Consider the following 12,022-nt stretch of genomic DNA (forward strand, 5'->3'; position numbering starts at 1 on the left):
ACGGCTGCACAGTGGATTTAGCATTTCCACGAGCTTTCGCCCTTGACTTGACACCGAGTGCGTTACACAAGGAGTTTGTTTACTTCTTAGCCTGCAAGCCGCACAACTTATCATCCAACCACTTGGCCTTAAAGGGTTGGGATTGTGTACGTGTGCAAACAAATAAGCGTTTAAATGATTTATTCTCCCCTCTGGTGAAATATTGTAGAGCGACCTTTTTATTCCTTCTTCGGTTTAAAGCTTATTGTCCTGAGAGATCGATTGCGCAATTTGCAATCTAATTACGCCTCTGCAACAATGCTGAGTTTGAGGGAAAAACCAAATAAATAAAGAGGCAGTTTAGGTTTTAGCTCCAAAATTAACATTTTATTTGGATGGTCGGGGTCAGAGATGTATAATTTGCTTTTCCACTACACAGTTATCCTCAAGGCTTAAGTCCAAAACCCATTCCAGTCTTAAAGCTGATTCAGTAATTAGTGCCCCCCCCCCCCCCCCACCAACACCCCCACCCCCTTTTTGGTACAAATTCAACAGTTGTGCTGACACGATCACTACTTTTCCATTTTTAATCAATGCATTTTTCAAACGTTTTATACAAAAAAAAAAACTTAACTTCTACACATTTAATGTCACCCAGATTTTTTTTCACATTTTTTTTTTGTTTCCACTTTGTAAATTCATTTGGGGAAACAACACTTCAATTTTTGTTGTCATGAAAAGATAAAAACATGCAAAAAAACTTGAATTTGTAGTCCAAATTATACATTTACAAGTTTGGAACTTTTTCATATTCTACAATAAAAGAAAAAGATCAAGGAGAAAAAAGAAACATTATGTACACACATCTTTTTACAGTGAAGTAAAGTTGAAAATATTAGATGATGACTAAGGCAAATGAAGTGTACATAGATTAGACCAAAACAGTTTTTGTTGTTTTTGCAAAATACTACATCACCTCAGAAACAAATGGAAAAACAACCTGCTACAAAAGTATGATTCATAACTCCCTTTATTTGCAACCAGCTGCATAATTAGATTTTTTTGTTGTGTGAAAAAAGTCTCGAAGTCTTAGCGTAATGTACAGTGCCGTTCTTAATTGGTTTTCTTTCCGTCCGAGCTAACAGAAGATCCTTCATTTCTTCGTCTTTGTAGTATATTTAAATAATTTGTAACAAACAGGAGCGTTGTGTAACCAAAGAAAGAAAGAAAGAAAAAGCATGTAGAAGCATACAAGAGTGTAGCATACTTGATTTGAAATCACTCCAAAAGTCAGTACCATTAAAGCCTTCAACATAAAACTAATCATTTAGATCCAAAAAATGTACAAAAAGGCACATTATATCCCAGTGCTTCTGTACTGTGAAATTCAAGTGTAACTGAGCGCATTCAATACCGACAATCCGAGCGGCGACGGCCCCCCAGTGTTCCCTCCCCACCTCCTCCAGAGCCGGACCCCAGCCTATGCCGAAGCTTTCAACAAGCATATGTATGCGTAGACTACAACGACAAGCCTAGGTTGGTTGTTTTAGAAAAAAATTCTGAATCAATGTTTGTTTATTTGTGTTTTTTGTATCTTTTCTGCCACAGTTCCGTCGCTCGGGGGGGGGATATCAGAAGCCGTCCGTGTCCATCAACGGGAAACTTTTCCTTTTTGTTTTCTTTTTTTTCCCCTCTCCTTCTTCTCTTCCACATCTCTTCTTCCTTTTCTTGTTATTTTTTCACGGGAGCGGAGGGCTGCGCACCTAGTCGTCACTTCCGCCGTACATGTCCGCCAGTTTCCTGAAGCGCGGGCCCCAGTCGTTGAGGTAGTCGTAGTCCTGGTCGCCCCCGCTGCTGGAGGAGTTGAGGGAGCTGAGGGAGCCGGCCGTGGAGCCGCTGCCCTCGTAGTCGAACACCAGCAGGGAGTCGTAGGGCGGGGCGGTGGGGTCGTTGTCGGCCGCCTTGAGTCCCTGGACGGAAAGGAAAAGAAAAACCGCGGTGAGATCAGACGATTGAATCGAGTCTGCGTGGCGACGCGGCGGCACGCGAGCGAACGGCTCCACCTCCGCTGGCCCCGGATGAATCCGGCTCTAGTGGTCCTGGGAGGTTACGCCGTCTTCGGCTCGGAACTCTCCCGATTTTCTGGGATTTTCGGATTATCTGCCGCTTCAACAAACGCCAAGATTGATTTGTCCGGCGGCCTCAGATGACTGGAATAATCTCCCCCCCCCCGGTCCTCTTCAAGAGTGGCAGAACAATTCCAGCGCCGTCTTCTAATCTGGCTGGCAGCATCTATAATATATGATATTTTGGGGCGGCTGTAGCTCAGTGGGGTAAGAGGGCCGTCCTGCAACCGCAAGGTTGTGGGTTCGATCCCCGCTCTCCCCATTAGTTGCAAGTCGAAGTGTCCTTGAGCAAGGCACTGAACCCCCAGTTGCTTCCCGGGCGCTTCACCGCAGCCCACTGCTCCTTAATAACTAAGGATGGGTTAAATGCAGAGAACTAATTTCCCCTTGGGGATTAATAAAAGTGTATATTTATTTATTTTTTATTTTATATCCTCGCCTAAACAGCTGTCGACGAGCTCTGCGTTATCTCCGGGCTCTCCGTGGAGGGGAGGAGCTCGCCGCGTTATTGATTCGCAGCCTCGTTCCCGTTATTACTCACGAGGCTTGATGGATTGCTAATCTTTGGCCATGCACCACTTTGGATCCGAGCCTGGTTTCTGCCAGGTAACCCAACAAATAAGAAATTAATTAACAGAAGTGGAGCGACGCAACACACAGAACAAAAAAAGAAATTGGAATTGAGACCTCGGCCTGTTGGAAACTTGTCAAGGATTCATAGCTTCCTCTGTGCTGCCATTACGGCGCTGTAATGCTCTCAGATAAAATGACGGATTGAATTAAAGTGCCGGGGCACTTAGCGATTATTTTCCACTTGTAAGCTTCCGTTAAGTATTTGCTCAGGGCTGCGATGCTGGTAATTTGGTGGGAAAGATGACAGATGGATCGTGCGTTACAATTACAACCATAATCACTCCGCTGGTTATGGCCCTCCATCTCCAACCCCCAAAAAAAAACAAAAAAAAAAACACTGGCAGTTTCATAAGGTTAGTCAATCACAGAGCTCCGCCTCTTAATTTCATAATAACCGAGGCACCGGGGGGGTGGGGGGGGGGTGTGGTGAGCCTGAAACTCCACCGGTGTTTCTAGTCGGAGAACGACCTCGCCAGGGCTGCAAAAAACAACAACGACGATGAACGCAATCACTTCAGCTTCGTCTCCCTCTGTTTGGCACCATGTCCACCTGGGACCAACCGAGGTCACGACAAGCCCCCCCCCCCCCACAGGAGTCGTCCCCGAGCCCTTTCGATGGTCCGACTGTGAGGTTAGAGTCCTTATGCTAAACCTCTGCCGAATGCATTTGTCCCTCTTAATTTAATTACGAGCCACGAGCTCCCGGGGCGTGTGCACGCCTCAGGACGGAGATCAGACGCCTCCCCTCCCCCGTCCCCCCCCTCTCCTCTGGCGGCGAGCCCTTATCAGCGAGGTCAGATTCCAGCGGCGTGTGAGCGCCGGAGCCACCGGGACCGAGCGCCAGCTGAAATCCGGGACTGTAAAACAAGATCAGCGCCGTCTGGCCGCAGCGAGCCCTTTTTTTTTTCTCCTTTCTTTCTGGGTCAGGACGCTCAGACTGGGAATGTGGCGACGGGCGATAAAATAACACGCCCGATGGAGGATGGTGCGACCGCGACACAGCGCGTTGGCGACACGTCCGGGGCAGAAGGGATCCGGGAAGACGGATCGCCGGGGAGGAGCCGAGCCGAAAAGCGCCGAGCTCCAATTAAAAGACGCGGGCGCCATCCAAACACTTCGGGAGAGAACTCCATTTGCAATGCCGTGAAACTCTCGTGTGTCGGAGCTTGTGAACAATGCGTGACTGCTCTCTTCATTTGACATTCTCCCTTCATGCTGGAGTCGACGACGGCCTCGGGCGAGAGGAATGCCGCGCTCCGATAGAAGGCCGACGCATCGCTTCTCCCATCTCCGATTCCGACGCTTCTCGAGCTCGACTTTGCCGGAAAGCGAGGAGAAAAACGATTAAGTCGAAGCGCGTTAGCGTCGTGGACTCGTCGGGCCTTTTGTGCGCGCTGCTCTCTGCTGCTGGGGGGGGGGGGGGGGGGGGGGGGAAGTCCAATAAGAAGAAGAATTGATTCAGTTTTCCCGAGGCCGATGAGCGCACGGCCGCCTGATGAGTCCTATGAACCAAATTGTTTATCTAGATACAAGTTCGTGATGATAAAAGTCATCCAGCTTGAAAATGAAATGTGGGCGTTGGAGCCGCACAGATTCTTGCACCTCATCCTGGGATTTCATTTCGCCGCACGACGAAGCAATCTCCGTTCTTACGAGGGCCGCGTGTGGCGCATTTGTTTCTCTCCCGGTCTTACCTCATTGATGAAGTCTCCGATGTCTCCAGGGTGGGGTGCTGCTGATCGGATGGGGTACTGTGGCTCGGGGTGGAGGGGCCTCTCGTCTAGACGGCGGATTCCCACCGGCTTGATGGCGTCGGGCTCTATCGTGTCCGGCTGCTGGAGCTGACTCAGGTCGTAATCCTGGGGAGGGGCAGAGGGACAGATGGGAGTTAGCCAAGCGCCACCACGAACTCGAGCGTGATCATCTAAAGAGGTAAAACGCATCCCGCTCCGCACAGACGGCGAGGAAGTTCAACCGAGTGGAGAGGAGAAAGAGATTTGAAAGTTTGAACCCAACGAGTGCACCGGGGGGGTCCGGGCTGACTGTTTGTACTTGTGCGTTGTGCCGCAGGAAGGACGTGCCGGCGACTGCTTTGCTCTCATCAAAGCCCGGACACGGGATGGTGGAGATGCATAAGCCGACGCTAATCCTATTAACATCACCACGGCAACCTGAATGACGCGCAGTTTGTGCAAAGTCATGGGCAGGAGGAGGAGGAGGAGCAGAGCGGGGACGGTGTCCCGGTGACAGCAGAGATGATGGAGAAAACGCCATCTGAGAATCGGGGCGTGTGCCTAATAAGCGTGCATGATGGATTGTGCCTCTTTAGAGGAGTTTCGGTAATCCATCCATCTCTAATATCCCCCTTCGAAATTGCCTTTGCTCAGTTGGACACGCACCTACACACAAAGACGCTCACACCCATGGGGGGGGGTGGGGGTGAAAAAAAAAGGAAAATGTTGCAACGCTCCAATGTAAAAATGAAACATGAGAATAACCATGAACCCTCTGCCGGCGCCCAGACGGACAAACACGACAACGCATGTGGCCACTTGACAAACACCGACCCGGAGTCCACGGTAATAATGCATGGCGGCACATTCCAAAACAAACACATGGATTATTCATGTGTAATTTGATTTTCGTGGGGGAATGGCGGCAGCAGGGACCCCTCCCGAGGCTCGCCGGAGAACGAACAATGGGCGACAAACATCGCGCGGCGACGCCATCCATCATCTCCGGTCCATTTCATTCCAACTACTGTTTGACCTTTCCTCCGTGGGTCAGTCAGGGGCCGGGTCAGGGAGCTCGCGGAGGGCGAAAGAACACAACACATCACGGCGGCGGCCATCCATCATCTCCCAACCATTTCATTTCTTTGTTGACCTTCTCTCGGTGTGCTGTGTGAGGGTCAGTCAGGGACAGGGCGTATCATGGCCGGACTCAGCAGGAAGGTCTAATGACACACCGCCCCCCCCACATGGACTCTGGCCCTCATGACCCACATGGTAACACTGAGCCTCGCACACTTGACCCGCCGCGAGCCACAAGCTGAGCGATTAAAAAAATAACCCGACTGAGTTTATGGAGCTCATCGCTTTTACCATAACTGTTACCACGACGGATAATAACATTATATGCACTTCTTTTCTTTTTTTTCATTTCTTTAACCCTCCTGTTATCTTTAGGGTCAATCAGTTTTTCCATGTACCCCTGGTCGGGAATCATTGTATCAGTGAGTCTGATTTTCCCAGCTGCTCCTGAACGCATCATCTCACTCTTTGCCAGCTCAACAGCATGACTTCTTCTTCTCTCCCTCCCGCTCCCTCTTGCTCAGTGTGTCTCATGTATAGTTATCCCCCTGCCTCCCTTAATGATAACGATACATGCAACAAGTGTAGTTTATTTGCTAGGTTGGAGGCAGGTCTAAGTGGGTTAGATGCACGGCCCCGCGCTATCGAGCTCAGACAGCTATGCTAGTTAGCCCGCCCTCTCCCGTGGTCGGTAGAGCTACAGTCAGCTGTTAGCCGGATGGTTGGGTAACTGTTCGCAGGGTCGTAAGTCTACACAGAAGCCCGCTGTGCACCAACCACTTCACGCTTCGAACCTGCTCAGCGACACACCGCTGAGGAACACACCCTGGTTATCGGGGCTCTATAGTCAGGGCGGTGAAAATAGCGAAGCCACGGACCAGAGTCGGAGTCTTGTTTGAAGCTGCTGGCTAAGGAAGCGGAGATACAGTCAGATTGTAATGGTGGTAATGACGCCCAGGCCCGTCGGTCGGAACTCACTAAAATTAATGTGGAATCGTTGTCGGACACCGTAATTTTCTCTGGCCCTCTCCCAAATTTGCAGACAGGCGAGATTGTGGCGGATATCAATCTTTCAACCGCTGGCTGTCGGTGGTGCCCAGCGAATAATGTGGGCTACGTAGACAACTGGAAGACTTTCTGGGAAAACCTGATCTGATGAGGAGGCGGCATTCATCCCACGTTGGACTCATTTCTGCGAATATGACCAAGTTGATCACGGACTTAATCTATGACAACCCAGGGTTCAGATCAGGTCTGCTCTTCCATTCGAGCAGTTACCCACCCTTGACTTTAGAGTAGAGACTGTGTCTGTCCCACGGCCACTTCAATTAAATAAATCAAAAGTAAGCAGAAGAATAACCTTATACAAGTTAACACAATTATTTCAGCAGTGCAACAAAATAGGTCTATTAAATGTGGTCTCCTAAATATTCGATCTCTGTCATCTAAAGCTGTGTTACTGAATGATTTAATATCAGATAATCACATTGATTTATGTTGCCTAACTGAAACCTGGCTGAGCCATGAAGAATATGTCTGCCTGAATGCTCCAAGTCATATTAATACTCACATTCCTCGAGGCACCGGTCGAGGAGGTGGACATCTTTGTAATTAATCCTCAACCAAAATTACACTACACCTCATTTGAAAGCCTTGTTCTTAGTCTTTCATCCAACCTGGAAAACACTACAGACAATTCGATTTGTGATTCTGTACCGGCCCAGGTCCATATTCAGAGTTTATATCTGAATTCATATCAAGTTTGGTTCTTAAAACCGATAAAGTTATTATTGTTGGAGATTTTAATATCCATGTGGATGTTGATAATGATTGCCTTAGTGCTGCATTCATCTCCTTGTTGGACTCGATTGGCTTCTGTCAGAGGTACAGAAACCCACTCACAGCTTTGGCCCGTGATCTTGTTCTTACTTATGGCGTTGACATTGAGCATTTGAACGTCTTCCCACAGAATCCTCTTCTGTCAGACCACAACCTCATAACTTTTGAATTTATACCCGTTAGTCAAAAGTTTCTACACTAGATGTCTAACTGATAGTGCTGAATTTAAATAAGCGATTCCTTCTGTATTTGATTTCTCAATATAACAGAGGACTCCTGGTCTAACTTTAGTCCGTCCCAGATTGATCATCTTGTTGACAGTGCCATAGGCTCTCTGAGAATGACACTGGACTCGATGGCCTCTGAAGAAGAAGACAGTGAGGAAGAGGAGGTTTGCTCCTGGTATAACCCTCAGACCCGCAAACTGAAGCAAGCATCTCAACTAATCTCGAAGAATCCCGCTTAGTTTGGCGAGATAGTCTTAAAACATATAAGAAGGCCCTCCGTAATGCCAGAGCAGCCTATTACTCATCAATAATAGAAAAAAATAAAAACAACCCCAGGTTTCTCTTCAGCACTGTAGCCAGGCTGACAGAGTCACAGCTCTGTGGAGCCGAGCATTCCTATAAACCTTAGTGGTAATGACTTTATGAACTTCTTTAATGAAAAGATTTTAACTATTAGGGACAAGATTAATAATCTCTTGCCCATAACCAGTGCCAATCTGTCCTCAAGTGGAATGGCCTTGGGAAACCGCTGCTCTGGTGTATATTTGGAGGATTTTCTCCTATCAACCGTGACCAATTATTTTCAACGGTTTCTACTTGAACACGTCTACCTGTCTCTTGGACCCCATCCCGACGAGGCTGCTTAAAGGCGTTGTGCCCTTAATTGGCGCTCTCTATTAGATATTATCAATGTGTCTCTGCTAACAGGCCACGTGCCACACTCCTTCAAGGTGGCTGTTATTAAACCTCTCCTGAAGAAGCCCACTCTGTCTCCAGAGGTATTGGCTAACAGACCGATCTCTAACCTCCCTTCCTCTCCAAGATCCTTGAGAAAGTGGTCGCAAATCAGTTGTCGACTTTCTACATCATAATAGTTTATTTGAGAAATTTCAATCAGGATTTAGAAAACACCACAGCACCGAGACGGCACTGGTGAAAATTACAAATGACCTCTTAATGGCAGCAGATAAAGGACTCCTCTCTGTCCTGGTCTTGTTAGACCTTAGTGCTGCATTCGACACCATTGACCATGACATCCTGTTACAGAGACTGGAGCAGTCGATTGGCATTTCAGGCACGGCACTAATTTGGTTTAAATCCTATTTATCAGATCGATCTCAGTTTGTATTTGTGATGGCCTCGATAACCACCAACGTTAATCACGGAGTTCCACAAGGTTCTGTGCTTGGACCAATTTTATTTACCTTATACATGCTTCCTTTGGGCAATATTATCAGGAAACACTCCATAAACTTTCATTGTTATGCAGATGACACTCAACTATATTTATCGATAAAACCAGAGGAGAGCAACCAACTCTGTAAAATTCAAGCATGTCTTAAAGACATAAAAATATGGATGACCTGCAACTTCTTGATGTTAAACTCAGACAAAACCGAAGTAATTTTAATCGGCCCTGAGCACCTCAGAGATCAATTATCTGGTGATGTGGATTCTGTAGACGGCATTGCCCTGGCATCCAACACCACTGTAAAGAATCTTGGCGTTATCTTTGATCGGGACTTGTCCTTTAACTCCCACGTAAAGCAAATCTCAAGGACTGCATTCTTTCATCTCGTAATATTTCAAAAATCAGGCACATCTTGTCTCAAAAGATGCAGAAAAATTGGTTCACGCGTTGTTACTTGAGACTGGATTACTGCAACTCCTTATTAGCAGGCTGCTCTAATAAATCTCTTAGGTCCCTCAGTTGATCCAGAATGCTGCAGCTCGTGTTCTCACTAAAACTAAGAAAGAGATCACATCACTCCTGCACTAGCTGCTCTGCACTGGCTCCCAGTAAAATCAAGAATCACTTTTAAAATTCTTCTCTTAACCTACAAAGCCTTGATTGGTGATGCTCCATCATATCTTAAGGAGCTTGTCGTACCATATTGCCCACTAGAGCTCGCTCACTAAATGCGGGACTACTTGTAGTTCCTAGAGTCTTAAAAAGTAGAATGGGAGCCAGAGCCTTTAGTTATCAAGCTCCTCTTTTATGGAACCAGCTTCCAATTTCAGTCCGGGAGGCAGACACAGTCACCTCGTTTAAGAGTAGACTTAAGACCTTCCTCTTTGACAGAGCTTATAGTTAGGGCTGAATCAGGTTTGCCCTGGTCCAGCCCCTTGATATGCTGCTATAGGCTTATAGCTGCCGGGGCGTTTAGGATGCACTGAGTACCTATCTCCTCTTTTTCTCTCCTTAAGGATGAATTTTCATCTCTCAATCACACGTTACTAACTCTGCTTTCTCCCGGAAGTCCTTTTGACTTTCGTCTCATGGGGTCATCGGACCCTATGAGATAGCATAGATCCTATCTGCCTGATGGATCGTCTGGGTGGTGAATTCCTGCTCATGACTACGCCACTGTCCTGTTGAGACTCCGCCCCTCCTCCTCCACCGCCATCTGCCTGATGGATCGTGGAGTCTCCATCGTGGAATATGCCTACTATGAACTATTCATACACTGTCATATTCATTGAATGTATTTTAACTCTAAATCTGTCCTTCTGTACACATTACATCTATTGCATCTGTCCATCCTAGGAGAGGGATCCTCCTCTGTTGCTCTCCTGCAGGTTTCTTCCTTTTTCCCCCTGAAGGGTTATTTGGGAGTTTTCCTGGTCCGATGTGAGGTTTTGGGGCAGGGATGTCTATGTGTACAGATTGTAAAGCACTCAGACAAATTTGTAATTTGTGAAATTGGGCTATACAAATAAACTGAATTGAATTGAATTGACCCCAGGCTGTTTTTCACTGTGTCAAACATATAAGAAATATCAACTTTTTTTATAAATTTAAAGGGCTATTTAGGTAGTCAACAAACAAACATAAAGTACCTCACACTTAAACTTGGGAAACAATATTAATTCTAATAATTTTCTGGAGGTTTTAATTGCTGGGGTCAAATTGACCCAGAGGGTAAAATATGTGAGTAAATGTGAAGGTAACAGGAGAGTTAAGTGTGTTTCATAAATGGAGCAATGGGGCAAGACTGAGTCACATGACCATCAGACAGTTTCCTGAGCAGGGTCGCCTTCTTACAAAAAGTTTCCCTGCATGCTCACTTTTGGCAGTGCCTACCAGAATATGACAGTTTATATCATTTGGCATTAAGCGCGTTAAATGAAATCGACGGTCGTTTTGGGACGCGTGCCGTCTCGCGGAGGCTCGGAAGACAGAATGTACGGCGCTCTGCCGCCCGTCTGTTCGCCAGGCGACCGCAGCCAGCAGCCGCTCCGCGCGGCACCGGCTCTGGCAGCAGACGCGTCGTCTCCGTCTTCTCCCAGACCGCCGAGTTCCAGGAGCCGATCCCGGCAGACATCGGCGCCCCCCCGGGTCGGGCCTCGAAGCGGAGGGAACCGGCGGCGCCACGGGGAGGGGGAACCACGGCGACGCCATGCAGAGCAGCTGACGCGCTTGTTTTTTCGGAATTCTCCACGCTCACGAGAGATGATCAGAGATGGCCTCGTGGGTCTGACCTCATCCACACCGATTTTTTTTGCTTGTTCCAGGCTTTTGTAAACTACCGGCCAGGGTGAAAGAGTTTCAGACAACTCAAATGGTCACCGTCGTCTCTTACAACATCGTTACGCTACGGCGGGGCGAGGCCAAATAACCTGCCGACGGAACTTTTGGCACGTCAACAAGACACAGTTACGCCTCGACATCGAGGAACGGAGGCGCTACGAGACATTTCTTTTACCGTTTCCCAGGATGAAGAATAAATAAATGTCCTGGTACATGTGAACCGGATCAGATTGGTCTTTTTAAGCAGACGGCCACGGAGAGGAACGTGTTAGCGCGTGGCGTGATCCACGTCTGTCACCAGCTCTCAACCCAAAAAAAAGGTCCTGGAAAACGATCGAGAAAAAAAGAGTGGGAGGCCCGAGTTAAGCTTCTTGAATAATAACCGCACAGCATCTAATGACCAGGGGTGCAAAAATAAGCCCCAGATTGGAATAAACCGGAATTATCTTGTTGATGCTGGAGATGATACAGTTCCTCTGACACGATAAACTCGTCTCCGGTGACAAGAAAACACGGAGCACTTATACGATCTGCATAAACGGCTCCGATTTGCTTTGTTCCACTTTGGGATAGAACAATAAACCTTTTATTTAAAACGTTCCGCCGTCTCCGAGGTTAATGCGCGGCAAATCATCCGGAGGTCAGAAGCACGGTGACTCAGCTCTTAGGTTATTTTTCTTTCTTCACCTGCAAAACCTGTGCGCGACAACTTGATTGGCTATCATTTCTCCCTCATCGTATGTGTACATGCCCCGCCCCCGCCCCCTCCCCCCCCCCTCCGAGCATGTTCAGCTGTCTGCCTTTGATGAAAAGAGTGCTTCACAAACCAAAACAAGCCGCGGCGACCACAATCATCTCCTCTGAAAGCACCCA

The 12,022-nt window shown here is 47.7% G+C and overlaps 1 protein-coding gene across 2 annotated transcripts in view; it reads right to left on the minus strand.

Moving 5' to 3' along the window:
* Window positions 1-552: 552 nt before the first annotated feature.
* The window catches only part of LOC130198549 (cadherin-2-like), an 82,420-nt gene continuing 70,950 nt past the window's right edge, over window positions 553-12,022 (minus strand). For both annotated transcript variants that reach the window (XM_056421744.1, XM_056421745.1), the window contains 2 exons: window positions 4,433-4,597; window positions 553-1,949 (listed from right to left, as the gene is read on the minus strand). In XM_056421744.1, coding sequence (XP_056277719.1) covers window positions 1,743-1,949; window positions 4,433-4,597 — 372 coding nt within the window. In that variant the 3' untranslated portion in view covers window positions 553-1,742. The remainder of the gene's footprint in view (window positions 1,950-4,432; window positions 4,598-12,022) is intronic.

This window comes from Pseudoliparis swirei, chromosome 8, assembly GCF_029220125.1.
Source record: "Pseudoliparis swirei isolate HS2019 ecotype Mariana Trench chromosome 8, NWPU_hadal_v1, whole genome shotgun sequence".
Lineage (NCBI taxonomy): Eukaryota > Metazoa > Chordata > Actinopteri > Perciformes > Liparidae > Pseudoliparis > Pseudoliparis swirei.